General features: G+C 36.8%; 1 protein-coding gene across 1 annotated transcript in view; it reads right to left on the bottom strand.

Annotated features, from left to right (window-relative positions):
- RYR2 (ryanodine receptor 2) overlaps nt 1-16,964 on the bottom strand; it is a 698,126-nt gene that overhangs the window by 111,240 nt on the left and 569,922 nt on the right. Inside the window, exons 74-80 of the mRNA XM_074948896.1 lie at nt 14,584-14,618; nt 13,276-13,389; nt 11,705-11,801; nt 4,095-4,198; nt 3,306-3,357; nt 3,104-3,157; nt 2,299-2,322 (exon numbers count right to left, since the gene is read on the bottom strand). Of these exons, the coding sequence (XP_074804997.1) occupies nt 2,299-2,322; nt 3,104-3,157; nt 3,306-3,357; nt 4,095-4,198; nt 11,705-11,801; nt 13,276-13,389; nt 14,584-14,618 (480 nt within the window). The remainder of the gene's footprint in view (nt 1-2,298; nt 2,323-3,103; nt 3,158-3,305; nt 3,358-4,094; nt 4,199-11,704; nt 11,802-13,275; nt 13,390-14,583; nt 14,619-16,964) is intronic.

Raw genomic sequence — 16,964 nt, 5'->3', positions numbered from 1 at the left:
GCCTCTGGCAAGAAATCAAATTCAATGTGTGGATCATTTCAATGGGATGAACCTTAGTTACATAAAATAAATTTGAGAGAGAACCTCTTCTTAAAATGCCATACACAAGTCTCAGGATAATGTCTCCTTCAGCTATCAAGATAATCAACAAGTGAAACAAATTCTCCTCCAGATATACATACTGGGCTCACACTGAAGTAGATGGAAGTTCATCATGCAACATGGGAAGGCAGAATTTGGCTATTAGTTCCCCACCTGTTTACAGCCCTTAACAGTCAAGTTTTCTGCATCTTGCTCTGTTGGCCAAAAATCACTCACATTCTATTAACGAAATCTTACTAATGAAAAATAAATTCCAAGGGAGCAAATGCATGAGGTCTGCACGCCAATATTGTACTGGGGTGCAGACAGGCACGTACTAAGGCCTGAACATCATTACTGTGGGTTTATATTCTGACCTGTGTGCTGCTCACACAGAGGCCCCAATATAGATTATTCGTGCCAAAAAGCAAGAGTAAACTGCACAGGACATGGGCTGACCATGTCCCTTGACTTAAAGCTCTGTCAAAGAATGACCCTTCTGAGGTTCTGATTGAGAAGGAATTGCAGAGAGTTGAACATCATCCACATTGTATTGTCACTATTTTTCCAGACCCACAGAACATGGAATCAGTGGACGGCATTCAATATTGGGATCCTAATCAGACAACTGTATTCCTGAAGTCTTAACATTTCCTCTTGTCCTGCAGGAAAGGAGTGTGGGTTTTTTAGAATTTATTGTTTCCTTGCTTTTGTGGGTTTGTGTCATGCATGCTGTAGGTGCATCAACTGCACCTGCTTCCACACAATGTTTTTTGTGTATTAGTTTCCAAGGTTTTTTTAATGCTTTATTTAGTGGCGATTAGACAAAAGTGTGCAGACTTGTGGGAGGAAGAAATGCAGCTGATCATGGAGTATATTTTATCTGTCAGCACCTATGAATAAACCTTCATGTATCAGCAGCTGCACAAAAACTCCCTCTTTTGTAAGATAAAATCTGACAGAAAAACATAACTGATGGAGCAGGTTGTATGTGCTCTCAGTTCCATCATGTGGCTGGAGTCCTGTGCCTGCTGCCAGGAGCCCAACCATCAGTCATGTGCATTCCTAGTCCCAATCAACCATCAGATTTGTATGCACCGTGCATAAACTTGAAGTTATCAGGAAAACAGCAATTAAAAATGGCCCTAAATCCGAAAATCAAATTACCTCTTATTCTAGATCTACCCTGGACACACCAATCTAGCAAGTTTTTTGTAGATAGACAAAGTTTTTTTAAACAGATTTCAGTCAACAATGAAAAGTAAGACTGTTAAGCAAAAACTTCAGCTGGAGCTGAAATTCAAAGGCTTCTGTTAAAACTGTATGAAGAGAAATCATACAAAGCTTATGTAGGAAATTCAATGAGCATAAAAACTAACTCTATGTGAAGTTGCACACCACCTGGCTACACACTTTTTGAGAAAAACAGAAATAAATGCCCCGTTTTAAGCCCATTTTAGATTGCAACCCTAACTATAGAGTTTCTACCTGGTGCCCCATAATGAAAGATAACAACCACCAACCATTTTCATTGAACATGTTACAAATATTTTAGATTAAATGACCAACAGTCACTTAATCTACAATTCTATATTTAGATCTTTCAATTAGTGGAGAATTTGGAAAGAGTGTCAATCCACTCCAAAGAATTTAAATTGCAGAAAAGGTAACACACTTGATATTAGGCTGTGAACACTGGAACGATGACTTTGTTGGATGAATCCTGGATTAATATGATGCCACACAAAGTTGGCTTGTTAAAAGAAAGCAAAAGTATGACAGTATTCCCTTCCGATCTGAAGAAGAACAGTTTCAACTATAGAAATTAAAGAGTGATAACTGGAAAAGAAGGAAACTGACATTTCTTGGAATAAGGCCAGCAATCATTTTTTTAAAAGTACCATGGGCAAGAATATTAAGATAATATGAAAAAAATAAAAAATAAGTCAAAGGTCATTCCATTTTCCATAGAAGGGAAAAATGTTTTTGTATTTAATGGGGTCAAAAAGTTTCATATTAATCAATCCTTGAGGTTTTAAGATGAATACATTTTTGTTCAAAATGAAGGGTGCTGTGAAGATAAGTTATGCGAAAGCTGAAAACAGTTAGAGATATTTTAAAGACCCTTTACATGAACTTATCCAAGATGTTGGATCTAAAAGCTAAAAGTCACAAAATTAGACCCAGACAAATACACACACTTTTTTTTTTTTTTACCTTGCTGCGTTGTGATCCTGTGACCTTAAGGAAGGGTGAGGACAAGAAGTGAAATAGCAATAAGAAAAAATATCCAGAAATATTTTGCAGATAAGTGATTGATCAAACACATATGCAGATCTCCTGTCTCTCATTTCTGTGCTTTAGTCACAAGACCATGTGCCCCCTCATATAGTAATCACTATTACAAAGTCAACATTAATCTACAGTAAACGTAGAGTAGTGTCTGAGTTAGTGCAGTTATTTCCTATTCTAAACATCGGAAATAACGTGCTAACTGTGGATAAATATTGACCTTTTCTTAACAGTCATTGCTCTATAAACAGAGATGCAAATAATTTATTAATTACTGCTACTATATATATGATATTATTTCAATAAACACTATTCTTTCAATATTTCTTACCCAGCCAAACTCAGTCACCATTGAAAATCTTGTCAGACTGTTCTCATCAGAGTTTCAGAATGATTTGTGGTTCAGGATAGCAATTGAACTGTTACATGTTTGTCCAAATGGACTCTTTTAAGATTCACTCATCAATTTTATATACATATATATAAATGTATATATATAAAATGTGTGTGTGTGCTTGTATATACATAATTATGTAACACTATCTTTTCTCTTTCTGTTTTACTACTATGAATCTGATTACTCATATTTGTTAATCCATCTTGTGACATGCAGTTCATTTACATAATAAGTTGCAGGAAGCCATGAAGCAAGAAACATAAATGTCAGTTAGAAGCTATGGAATAATGTATAATATGAAACAAGAAACAAAAAAGAGGACTTCAAACTTACTTCAAAACTCTTCACTTCTTCTTCACCATCATCATCCTCTTCATCATGACAGCTCTGAGACCATGTAAAAACAAAACATTCACAAATAAAGTTTGCTTTAAAAAAAAAAACATGGCCACAGCTTGATATACACCAAAACTCTTTCAATCTCCCTTACATTCTCTTATTAAAAGGTAAATGCAAAAGATGGGGAAAAAGTTACCTTTGCCATAATGTCAGCATATGCCATATACAAGTAATCTTCCTCCAGTTTGCTAGGGAATAGAAGGGAAGAAACACTGTAACCATCAATGTAATACAGCATCTCCATAAACAATTGAAAACCTCAAATATTCAGAAGAGGACCAGAAAATTGAACATTTTTAAATAATTCTAGTTTCCAAGAGCACACCTTTTAAATAGGATATCCTGATTTTTGTTTTTAACCTCCTTTAATTTTTTATAAGGGTATTTCTGCTCCCCTGTTAATTATAAGGGTCTTTTCAGGAAAAGAATGAACTAATAAACTAATACAGGCTGAACAGTGAAATTGACTACACAAATAGAGCTGAACAAACTGAAAACACAATTTTTTTTCTAACTTCTTTAGTTGTAGGATTGTGAGGAGTTACTTCTAGCTATATTGTAAATCCAGCATTTTCAGATAACATACTTTTCAAGCTGTGGGTATCCCTTTCAATGTGGAATACAGACATTACTGAAGACACCACGGGACAGATTTTCAACAGCAACCATAAATGTGACATTGACATTTGAAGGCATATCTGTTTGTCTGCAGAAAATTCTATGTACCCGCTTCTCAGTTATGGTAAGGCCTCTCTGGCAATGTAATAAAGAATCAGGTCTTACATGTGCGGGCACATGCAAATCTGTCAGTGCTTGCTTAGCACTTTGAATATGTGACATATTGCATGGCAAACAGATGCAATTTAAAAAATGGAAGCAGCTAGAAATTTTGCAGAAATTTCACAGCCCCTCACACCAACCTTACCATTTTTCAGTTAAGGCTGTTCGACTGAAAAGCAGAATAAGCTGATGCAGCGGATCAACTCTTTTAATGACTTCATCCTCCTCTGGTGGCTCCGCTCCAGGTTTCTGTGGGGAAAGAAAATTGGAATAGAAAAAAATAGGTGCATTCTAAGTTATTTGTTGTGAAATCTGTCAGACTGTGAAAGTCGTATTAGATATACTATAATAATACATATCATTTGGCTCTTTGAATACATGAACTGAACTTGTCCTAGATAGCGAGGATTTAAAAGTCCAGCTCCATGGAGTACCTTTGGGAACAGGTAGGCTAGAATCCTGAACACACTCAAACCATGGAAGTCCACAGCCCTGGATCACCCCATTCCTCATAAAAGCTACCCCCCCTTTCCTGGATACCACCCCAAACCCTGCCACTGCTGTCTTCAGGATTAAGTTGGGGGGTAGCCTGAACACAGTATGGGCTACCACCCTAAGGCTGACAAGGCACTAACTATCTGCTCTACCTTACTGTAACCGCCTGCCTCAGCAGAGTGAAGAATTTTTCCTTGTTCCTACTACTTTATGGTGATTATTGTGACCTGCCAGCCATGCTGCTTCTTGCTCCCTAAAGAGCCTGATGCCTTGTGCAGTGGGGGAGGGGCTGTAACTCAAACTTGCAGGCCTCCCCATCATTTTAAGATGGGTGATTTCATGTCTACCAATAACAGTGTTCAAGTTGGCAAGGGTGGATCCTTTGACTAGTCCACATTTTTACTGTTAATGTAGATTTTTCTTCTCCTCACTTTAAAGCTCTACATTGGCCCAAGTTTTTACATGCTTAGAAAAGGGCATCTTTGTCTGGTTGGTAATTTTTTCTTTTAGGTTTACACTCCTCTAGCTAGGGCTGACTTTTCTTTTTACAATTATTAATAAAGTGGCAGTTACCAGAGCAGCCCCTGAAGGTTTGGATTTGAAAGTATCTTCAAAGCATAATATTTAACCTGGTTTTATGGCCCTCCATGAATTAGTAGAAAGCCAACTTACAATTTGCCAGCATAGTACTTCAGATAGTTTCAGTCTGCAAACGAGGGGTCCCCAAAACTGTACTATGTTGACCATCAGTGTTCCAGAGAACACTTGGTGGTGGTTCAAGGAGAACTGCCTAAGCACATAGTGCTGGATCCTCCTTGTTTCCACCTGCTCAAATACATTAAATTACAGATAAAAATATGCCCAATGCATAGCTGAGATGAATATTCCATGTCAACAATTGTTGCCACAGGCATGTTATTTGATCACAATAGGAGGGGGTTGGCCATATGATGATTGCAAGCAGATTAGTGTTCAAAAGATTGTCTCTCTGTTAAGTGGCACACATTATGAAAAAGTTTGGGAATCCCTGCTTTAAACTTCAGGAAAGAAATCCTCAAGGAAAATACACTGGAACCCTATTTTACTCTGAGATATACATGTGCAACTCCCATTGAAGTCAAAGAGAGGTGAGTAGCACATTCGGGCAGAATTGAGCAAATTCTATTTTAAACAACTTTGATTATATATGAACACTTTCACATTTCCCTTCCTTTGATCTTTATTATTGAGGGTATCTGCTGATAATTAATCTACTCTTGAGATTTATAAGAACTTATGTAAATCTTTTTTGAACCCCATTATACTTTTGGCTTTTACAATATCCCCGGCAATGAGTTCCACAGGTTGACTGTACACTGTGTGAAGAAGTACTTCTTTTTGCTTGTTTTAAACCTGCTGCTTATTAATTTCATTGGGTTATCCTGGTTTTTGTGTTATGTGAAGTAGTAAATAACACTTCCTTATTCACTTTCTCCACACCATTCATGAATTTATAGACTTCTATCATATCCACCCTTAGTTGTGTCTCTTTTCAAGCTGAAAAGTCCCAATCTGTTTACTTTCCCCTCACACGGAAGCAGTTTCATATCCTTGAATGTTTTTATTGCCCTTCTCTGTACCTTTTCCAATTCTAATATCTTTTTCTGAGATGGGGCAATCAGAACTGCACACATATTTAAAGTGTAGATTTATATAATGGCATTATGATATCATATGATTATGATATTTTCTGTCTTATTATCTCTTTCCTAATGGTTTCAAATCCTTATTCCTTAGATGAATGTATAATCCTCTCTTTCTGACTGTGAAGCATGAATTCAGTTGGGGAATAAGGAACAGTAACCATTCTTATTTTTAAAACAAACACTGATCCAGTTTTAAAATGTCTTTAGTCACAAAGAACACACAGGATACATAAGCAATTTAAATGTAATTAGAAAGTATTTCATAGTTACTCACATGAGGTACAAGGAATCAGTTGTTCACTTTTGACTTTTCAAAGAAAATGGGGACTTTCCCATACTTACAAATTAAAGCTGAAATTCACCTATGCAGAATTTCAGCAAGAGGCATAAGGATCATTTGAGACCACTTAAGACCTCAAAATAGGTGCTGGTCCTACACACAAAGGTGAATTTCACTCAGAGAGAGATTTTTCTCACATAATAATATAGTGAGTTACTAGTAGCTATATTTTCTATAACTTTATTAAAAAGATGAACACGCAGTATAAGTCTTCACTTCACCGAATTGCTTTTAAAAAGACAGTACACTTTGTAAATTCCCACAGATATTTCTATTTTTCTAAAAGGAAGAGAGATGTAAGATCTAAACTGCTTTGTGAATTTGTTCCTGAAGATCTTACTCAGGCAAAATATCAAATGACTTTCCATTATAAGGACTAAGGAAATCACCCTGTCAGGAAAAGGCAGCTAAGCCTGAAAAAGGACACCATATTAAATTCACAAACAACAATTGTCAATTTTCACTCCAAGAAACTCAAAGTACTTATGCACATTCATAAATGTATCCCCACTGCTTCTTTGTCATCCTCATTATTTGTTTTACAGATGAGGAAATTGAAATATTAAAAGATCATGGGTGAGATTATCTGATCTGCTCCAGTCTCTTCGCAGAGGAGCTGGAAAGCCAGCTTTGACGGCTAGCTGTGGATTCCATACTCGTATGGCACAGAGATGGCTTCTAGGCTATCCACTTCTAGCCCTTCTGGTATTGAGGTTACGGCTAGCGTGCTGCTGCATTCCTGCTATCCCTAGCTAGTTTACCAGTCATTTGGGCAATAGCTAGCAGGTGTAGTTTAGAGCAGACCAAATACTGCTCTAAATTGTGTGAGTGATTGGATCAGTATTGAACTGGGCCAATTATCAGTGAGCTACAAATGGCTCATTCACGCCCCTCCCCGCCCTCATTCAGCTGTACCACGTACTTACTGGATGTGGGTTTGGCTCCTACCTCATCAAATATGGCAGTGCCTGTCTCATAATGCCTTTAAATTAGCCCATTTTCAGTGAAATAAGTCACCATTGTTATTATCCAGGACCAGGAGTGTGCACAAACATTTAACAATACAAATCAGTGCTTACAATAGATAATTATGTCTGAATAATGCAAATTATAACTGCAGTCATATTTGATCATCATAGTGGCACTTTATTCTCTTTAATTAAATGACAACTTTCTATAAGCCATGATTTCATCATCCAAAATACCTGCCTAAAGTTATAAAAACTGATCAAGCTAAAGAATGGAAGTTGTGTTCATTTTTTAATCCACGATATTGGATTTCAAAGGCCTACTAGAAATTAAATGTAGGATCAATTTTGCCAATGACTGTGTTAAGTGGAATTCATTGCATTATTATACTGTAGCATGGCAACAAGAACAAATGGATTTTCTGGTGTTTCTGGAATGCAAGGGTTCTTAATTTTCAATGTATTAATTAATAAAGTTTTGATTTATATTTATTTAAATCTAAAATTCACTACCTGTACAAACTTAACAAAAGTGGGCAAAACAAATACTCTAGGCATTATTTTAGGGAAGTTCTATGGCCTGTGTTATATAGGAGTTCAGACTAGATGTTCACAGTGGTCTCTTCTGGACTTGGAATGTATGAATCTATGAAAAAATTAATTGGGAACATTTTAAATTATAGTGTTTCTAAATATTGAAGTGCCACACAATATAAGTTGAGTTACACTAACATTAATTGATTCAGTATCATTCCTGTTAAATAACTGCACTCAGTAATAGTTCCTCAACATAGTTTATTGCCAGAAGTCATATTATATCTAGTGTACCCATATGAACTCAGGTGCATAAATAATCTGTCTTTTTATTAAATATAGGAACAGTGTTTTTTGTAACACTAAATTAAAAAAGGAAGGCATGGTATGCCATCTGATTTAATTTCAGATAAACCCCCATTTGTAGTAGAGCACCACAGTCAAAATGTTAAAAATAAATTCAAAATCTTATAATTTATTTTTGTGATACTTTTCAATAAAAGTAAACTTTTCCTTGCTACAGCGTGGACCCTGGTGAGAGACTTCAGGCTGAAACCAACATTGTCCTTCTCTTTGTGAAGGGAGTGGCACCCTGAAATGTATTGATGCTGATATCATTACCTCATACATTAAAATGTGACAATGCTGAAACATTCCCAAGAGGAGAAAATGCAGCTGTGGCCAAATTGCTAGTGACATCCTTTCAGTGTAGGGCTGTGCTTTTCTTTTGGGTTTAGCAGTTGTGGCAACTCTGTCAGTCTGGAATAGTCACACTTTGAACAGCAAATGTTGGCCCATCTGTGGAATTTTGAGAAGCCAGGGAATAAGGGGCAGGAAAAGGTGAATTCCATTTCTATTATTGGAGGAAATAAAGTAGAAATACTGATTTCCTTTCATGAGAAATTTTCCAGATTACTTTGGTTTTTATAGCAATTGTCTGACACCCTTGGCTGGCCTTCTGCATGTGAACAGGGTGCCTGAGCCTGCAAGGAGCTTCTAAGATTGGGAGACTGTATTGTAATCTATGGTGCTAACTTCAGCAGTTCCTTCCTCCTCCTACACCAGCCAGCAGAAAGGAGCTAGCATGGATGGAATGCATGCTGCCCTCTATTAAAGGGCACTGCTTGAGCCAATCTGCTTTGTGTTCCCCAAAAGGCATACTGGTGTGAGACTTCTAGCCATCTGCTGGCACACAGTTTATTTTGATCTTCCCAAAACATACACACATATCATGCTGAGATGAGGAGGAAAGTGGCTAGATAGTGAAGAGAGAGCCTTTCATGTTATTTTAAGTTAGTTACTGTACCAGATGTCTGCATACACACCCACACACTGCTGCCACAAAACTGTCACTTCTTGCAATTTTGGGGAATGTCTCTGGGGTCACAAAGTAGTTCTGACAGCAAGGGTCAGTGTAAAGACTTTCTGTTATCTATTTTGGTTAATTCATCTATGAACATTTTGTGTTTTCTTTTTCCAAGCCCTTACAGTTATTTTTTCTTTCCCCTTCTATTCTCCAGGCCATTTTGCCCTGCTTTTTTAATTTTTGAAAATACATGGGGGTGGATATCATAGAAATAAACTCGTACATGAAATAAATATCACCGGGGGTGTCTATTTCCAGTCTTTCTCTTGGTCAGTGTATGAATGTTGCAGCAGGAGCCCCCTCCCCCACCCAAGAAGATGTGCTTCTGTGCTCTCTCCTGGATGCAAGGTTAGTTGCACATAAGTGGATTTGAAAATTTAAAGATTTTGCAGGAACAGTGGATGTCAGGGCACAGCATGTTCAGTAGTTCAGAAGTTGAGCAGTCTGCAGTTAGGCTGTCTGTATTGCGAAAAACAACTACAATAATTTATCCATTGTTTACTTCCAAAGATCAGGAACAATTCCTTAAGTGTTCTTTTTAGAGGTTTCCATTTGTAATCATTTTAAAGAGGCACTAGCTGCTATTAAATGCATTACCCTCTTTGTGTATGTGAATTTATTAAAAGTTATATCTGTAATAAAAAGATTTTTTCGAACTCTTCTGTGCTCTCATCTGTCTAGGGAATATAACTAACAGCATGAGGCCAAAATAGACAGTCAAGTCACGTAACACTATACACACAAGGGAGAAAAGGCCCAACATTATGCATAGGTGGAGGAAGCAAGGACCAGTTATGCATGGAGAAGGGTCTAATTATGTTCTAATCACTCTAACATCTTCTACTCTTTAGTTTATGACAGGTTTCAGAATACCAGCCATGTTAGTCTGTATCCGCAAAAAGAAAAGGAGGACTTGTGGCACCTTCGAGACTAACAAATTTATCTGAGCATAAGCTTTTGTGAGCTACAACTCACTTCATCGGATGCATTAGTGAGTTGTAGCTCACAAAAGCTTAGGCTCAAATAAATCTGTTAGTCTCGAAGGTGTCACAAGTACTCCTTTTCTTTAGTTTACGTCATTTTCCAGCTTCTCATAACCACAATAGATCCTACCAATAAAAAAAAATAGGGAAAGAGAAATGCCTGACATTAAAGTGTTAAATTTGTGATACTTGAGCACAGGAGGTTATATAAGTGTTTAGACTCTGAATAGACTGGCTGTCTAATCCTCACAAAATCATAGTTAATCATGTAATAAATTAAGGCTTTTGGGGGGTTAATATCTTATTATATGATTCTATTCATTTCTCTTTTTAACAATACTTCTGCAATATTCTGTTTCTCAAATTCTGGATAATCTTCAGAAATCTTCGGAATTGCTCAAAGCTATTAAAGACAATATCTACAAAAATCATTGTTAAAATATGCTTTTCAACTGTATGTTATCTTATGACTATATTACAAAAAGTGGAGAAATTTAATTTGTTGTTATAAAGTTGCTGAAAGCTAGATTCTGAACTGATTATTTTTAAATAGCCTGTTGTAAACAATTATTGTAGACAAGCAAGAACACTGTTAAATATTTTCTTGTTTTTATAACCACTGTCCAGTGAATTCCAATTCTAATCTAATCAGGAACATTTTATTTTACACTGACAATGTAATGCATTGCACAAAAAGGGATCTACAGAAAACTGACTTCAACAAAACTAACTAGTTTTTAAAACTTAGGCAAAAAACAATTATCCTGCCTACTACTAGTAGAGATCTCATTGACATTTTGGCAATTTACTGATCGTATTCCCTCTTCTGTTTCAATCTTTGTCTGCTTTCAAAACAGTTCACAGTCTCTCTCAGCATAAACTCAAAACAGTTAAAATTAAACATTTTATTTCTTAATAATAGCAGCTCAGTTTTCCTCCCTTACCTTTGTGTATAGAGGGGACCCTTCACAAAATGTTAAGACTCATACCTGACTTCAGTGTGCACTGCATTGGGCCCTCAGTGTGAAAGGTGGGGCTGAGCCATCTCCTCAGGACTGGTGCCCTTCACCCAGGCCCTACAGAGTGGGAGGAGGCTCAGCAGTGGACCAGAATACAGAGCCTATTTGCCGATGGCTCCCAGGATCTGACGGCTTTGGAGTAGGAACCATGGCCTTTTCTGCAGGGCTCAAGCTCTCCCTCCCTAATAGATTTCCTTTCCCTAAGCAACTTCTGTGGGTGCTCCTAAGGGAAGGTCTGGTCGGGGCCAACACTAATACCCTGGTTTTATATTTTGTTCTTTTTCCTTAAATTCCTGCCTGTTCATTATACATGATTATCAATAAATATAATCTACAATCCCATTATCCCTGCACCCAGAACATACTGCTAAATCTTCTATCAGTTTATCTTCAAAGTAATGCTCTTCTGTTTCAATCCAAGACTTTTCATAACCTTGAAGAAAGAGATTGACAGCTCGATGCCTAAAAAAAGAATATTTAAAACAAAACTATTAATCTATAAAAAGAAGATTTGCTCAATATAAATTCATCTTATTCAGAGAATTGTGCAGCTAGTACAACAACCACTTGCACAGGGGGGTAATATTTCCTGGTAAGACCTGTCAAAAAATATCCATTTGTTTAATTAAGACTGCCCTAGAATTTTCAGTGATGTCCCCTATTCAAAAGTGTCTGGCATTAAAAACATCTACACAAACTAGCATCAGAATTTTAATAAATTATTCCAAGATCTAATCATTCAAGTATCTTTTGAAGCAATTAAAAATAGTAATAGAGAAATACAATCCTTTCAACGACGATGATCTTGTGGGATTACATTAGTGTGTTTCATCTTGACGGTAAAATTTTCATTTAACACTATACTGCTGGGACCAGCAGCCATGGATGACATTTTGTTTGGACTGGTGGCCAACTAATTGTATTTTTAATTTTCATGATTAAACTTGCATATTCAAAATCACAAATTAATTTATTCAAAAATAAGTAAAATTAAATCAATGCAGAGTAAAGTGAATTTCGCACCATGTTTTTATTTCAGAGATACTTGCAAGATAATAAGCAAAAACAAACTTTTTGTGTTTATAATTGAATCAATGGCGTATACCCAACAGAATAATCTTATGAATCACCTCATTCATTTCAGCAATCATTTTCAAATGTTTGGGGTGAATGAAGAATGAAACAGAATTAACAAAAATATACAAGTCCAGTAGGCATATATGCAGAAGCCCACTGAACCACTTTTAAAAAGTAAGAATAAATTAGTGGCAAAGGTGTCTCAGCCCCTATATCTAACAGTAGTTTCCTTTTAGAAGCAGGTACATAAGGCCAAAATCAGCCCAATGTGACAGCCCAAACCATTGCCACCTTCCTTGGGGCGGAATCACAGACTCAGCCTCTGCAATTGTCATGGCTTTTGTGCTTGATACAGAATTCCCTTTTCCTGACTGAGCTTGGCAACAGGCCAACTGATTTCTTGGAGGTGGTAGCATGCTGTACAATGGACACACACATTCTAGAAATACTTTTAGCTGGACTCGGCCAAACAACAATGTGTCTAGGGGAAAATCCTTCCTCCACAGCCACTGAGATTTCTCGAGTCATGGATTCTGTACTTCTGCTACACAAGGAGGAGTAGGGTACACAATCCTGTGTTTGGGCCATGAGCTCGATCATTGCATTTGGGTGTAAAAGCAGACCAATAGGAAAGAAAATTTATACCCAGAGGAATGTAACAGAAGGGTTCACAGAGAAGGGAAAATCATGATCAGCTTTTTTTCGCTTAGCACTTTTAGCAGCTCTTTTCAAAAGACATATGACAAGAATGTAATAAATCATTGTACATTTTCATTTCGGAGATAAAAACAGAAAGCAACGTTATAGAACCTTGGTATGTGTATTTTCCTGTGTTTGAAGCTTGCCACATCATTCTTACCTTGGCAGATTATATAATGGAGCCATTCTAAAGCAGGCCACTACTGCTCTTTTTCTCTGTTTGGACAGCAGTTTGTGCCACACTGCCTTTTTGGACCTCTGAGGATGCTCAACCTGGTAGACAAATTACACAATGAAAAATAAACAATGCTTCTTTTCCGTGACTGACTTTTAATAAAAAACTAACCGGGGCACAGTCAGAGAACAGATAACAGAAAGTAACTGGCAAAAATGTTTTCTACACATTATTCAAGTGACCAGACAAATATTATGTGACCGACATGATTCAATGTCCCGTCTGGACTCTGCATTATTTTCCTCCTTTACTCTTACCCTAACCCTAGGCCATTTGAACTAGAGTATGACACTGAGGCCATCTCTCATGTAATACTGGAATTCAATGAAAAAGAAATTACTTTTACTTATGTTTAAAATGTCTCTGTTTATACTACTCTAACTACACGTGCTGTGGCTGGCAGCACTGAAAAGTAATGAACCTATCTATCTATCCCAGTAACCCTGTATCCCCTTCCTTAAGCATGAATGGTCAGGATGAACATAGGGAGACCTAAAACACCTCAGTTGTGCCTGTGAATGCTGGAAATTAACATAGCTTTCTTTGTGACATATCAGTTAACATTTTCTCCTAAAACAATTATTTTATTCTACTCAAAACTATGTAATTCTTACTCAAGAATCTATTTTTTTTCCCATGGACCACCAATTCAGACAGAGTCATCATGCTGTTTGACTGTGCGCCAGTGTATTCAGTTTCTCTACCTCCTCACATCATCAAAAAGGACAATGGAAGTTAAATGTCACCTTAATGAAAGGTTTGATGCTCTCATGCATAATAAAGGAAACCATAGTACTTTGAAATGCATGACAATGAGAACATTTTTAAGGATACAAAATTGAATTTAGGGAAAGCAGTTATCAAACAGTATTTTATTAGTTTAGTGACCCATTCAAAATAAATAAAACTCACGAACAACACACCTAGCAGCTGTGAATGGAATCACTTAATTTAACAGGCAAAGAAATTACAGGGCATCCACAGCACAGTGGAGAAGAATTAATCTCAGTGAAAGACAGATTAAATGCCACAGCCCCTTCCAAAAGAATGAGTAAAAGTGAACCAAAGTTGTTATGAGAAAGGGTATGAAACAAATCACTCTATTGCATTCATACTGAGAACCACAAAACAAAATGAAGCCATCAGAGCTATTAATACTCAGCCAAGCACACCCCAATGTGAAACTCATTAATGATATATTTACAAACTACAATAAAACTCTCTATACTTCCCAAACAGAAAAATCTCTGGCGCATTTTAGAAGATCGCTGGAAGTAATAAAAATAGAAAAAATTAGACATGCACGAAAGAGAAAAACCTGATGGCACCTCCCTGCAGATGCAACAGGCAAAGCTTTCTGCATAATGACATCTGGAAAGCACTGGGATTTGCTGGGCTATAACGAAGTACCATAAGAATTAATGGAACTGATTGCTCCCATGGCTAATATTTTTCACACAAGATTAAAGAAATGGAACTACCCATTTAAATGAGGGAAGCAAATGTATATGAAATACATAAAGAGAATAAAATACACAAGGCCACACAATGAAACATAATGTGAATTTAAAGAGAAATACATTAGAAAATAAGAGCAGGGATGTATGCTGACTGGTCAGTTTAAAAAAATACACAGATTTCTTTTAGGGCTGAATGGTAAAGGGCAGCTACTGGTGTGAAGGAGAGAGAGTCTCAAGTAATGATCTCAGTGGGTCCAAAACAGGATGTGGATTTGGGTTTTACAGTTACTTTAGTGTAGGAGTGTTAGAAAAATTTAAAGTAACAGAGAATCCCAATTCAGCAAGGTTCCTTAGTCTCTTGACATCCATGGGACTATTCACTTGTTTAAAGTTAGGCTGTGCTTAAGGGCTTATGTACACAAACATTTAGTTCCTGGCAAGTTGCAGTACGAATCTACCCTGCACTAGCCTGACATGGAATGTCTACATAGACCCTGCTGATACAACTGTTTGTTAGTGTGCTTTGATCTTCTGTTTCAAAGAGAACTAGATCAAAGTGAATTAACAGATTGTTAAAAGGCATCAGCAGGGTCCATGTGGACAGTTAGTCCACAGCAAGCTAGTGTGAGGCAGGTTCACACCCCAGCTGGCCATGAATTAATTGTTTGTGTAGATAAGCCCTGAGTAATTTGCTGAAGTGGGACCAGAATTCACATTGATTAGTAGAGTGTTTGCAGGATCAGGCCATAAATGGATACAGATACTAAATCTAACTAATGTGCATCATGAAACCAAACTCCTGAACAGAGAGAATTCATTGCTAGACGTTTTTGGCCAGTTGCAGTCAACGTTGTACAGACTGAGCTGTGCAATGTACATTCAGTGGACCAGAGAAGCTTACCACTTATATTTACTTTAAGCGGAGCACGGTAAATTAGGCGGGGGAAATAGACTCTCAAATATAATCCAGTGAATGAAAAATGCGTGAAGAGGTCCGTATTTAGAATTTTCAGTTATTCCTATTGCCTCAGCCAGGAACAGTGAGACTTCAGTGAACCTCCAGTCCACGTCAAGGCTGGGCAGATATAAAAGTCCCTCTTGGGTCCTATACCATGCACAGCTTGACCTCACTAGAGAATGTGGGCTATAGTTTATTATCTATTATAATGCTAATAAAAAAAGGTCACATGAACTTATAATATAAAGCAAAGTACTAGAAAACAAAAGAATATAAATACTGGTTGGATTCTAAGGTGGGCAGATCCCAATGGTGAATTGTGCGACTTTGCACATGCCGCTCAATCTCCAAGGGCACAATCAACTCAGCTAAACACAGGAAGAAGACAAGAACTTGAAGAAAACCAAATGTCTGTGATTATGTTTGCTGAAAAAAATTTAAAATATTATTGAAACAAAGAGGGAAAGTTATTGTGGTTAAATTTGAAATGATGAAAATTCCCAAACTTTCATGAGAAGTCACTGAGATAACTCATCATTTTGAATTACATTGTAATAAAGAAAATTACTATTACCAGTAGTTGTTTCTAATAGCTGCCTCTCTGATCTCAGGAGATAAGTTACTATAAAAAGACTCCCACCCTTGGGTCCAATTTTTCAGAATAAAGCTACTGAATACTCTCCTAGTTCTAATTTTAAAGCTACTACACTGCCTCATCAAAAAGTAGTATCTACTGAGGAACAGCAATGGCCCCAAATGCCTTTAATAGTCAACTCATTTTCTGAGGAAAGTAATGATAAATATCACCAACACTGCAGGGAAAATAGATGGGTGAAATGGGTGAGTAAATTGGCACCTAGTATAATAACTACAATAACTTCTGAGAACAAATATTACAGGTATTTTTCCTTTTTTCAAAGGTATTTTTTTTCTAATATAACCCTATTCCTGGGATCTAAAAAAATGCAAGTAGTGCCCTAATATATGTTGCTATTAAACATAATAATAATAAAACTGAAACCAGAAACAGACATATTTTAATTGCATCTCAACTTAAGAAATATATCACTAACAGAAAAAATAACAAGATCAGAGGATTTTAATGACGAGAATTATAAAACACTTCTTAACAGATGTAAAATATCATAGAATCATAGAAATGTAGGACTGGAAGGGACCTCAACAGCTCATCTAGT

This window comes from Natator depressus, chromosome 3 (genome assembly GCF_965152275.1).
Source record: "Natator depressus isolate rNatDep1 chromosome 3, rNatDep2.hap1, whole genome shotgun sequence".
In the NCBI taxonomy this organism is placed as follows: domain Eukaryota; kingdom Metazoa; phylum Chordata; order Testudines; family Cheloniidae; genus Natator; species Natator depressus.
The sequence above is the reverse complement of the archived record's forward strand: the minus strand, read 5'-3'. Positions and strand labels throughout refer to the sequence as shown.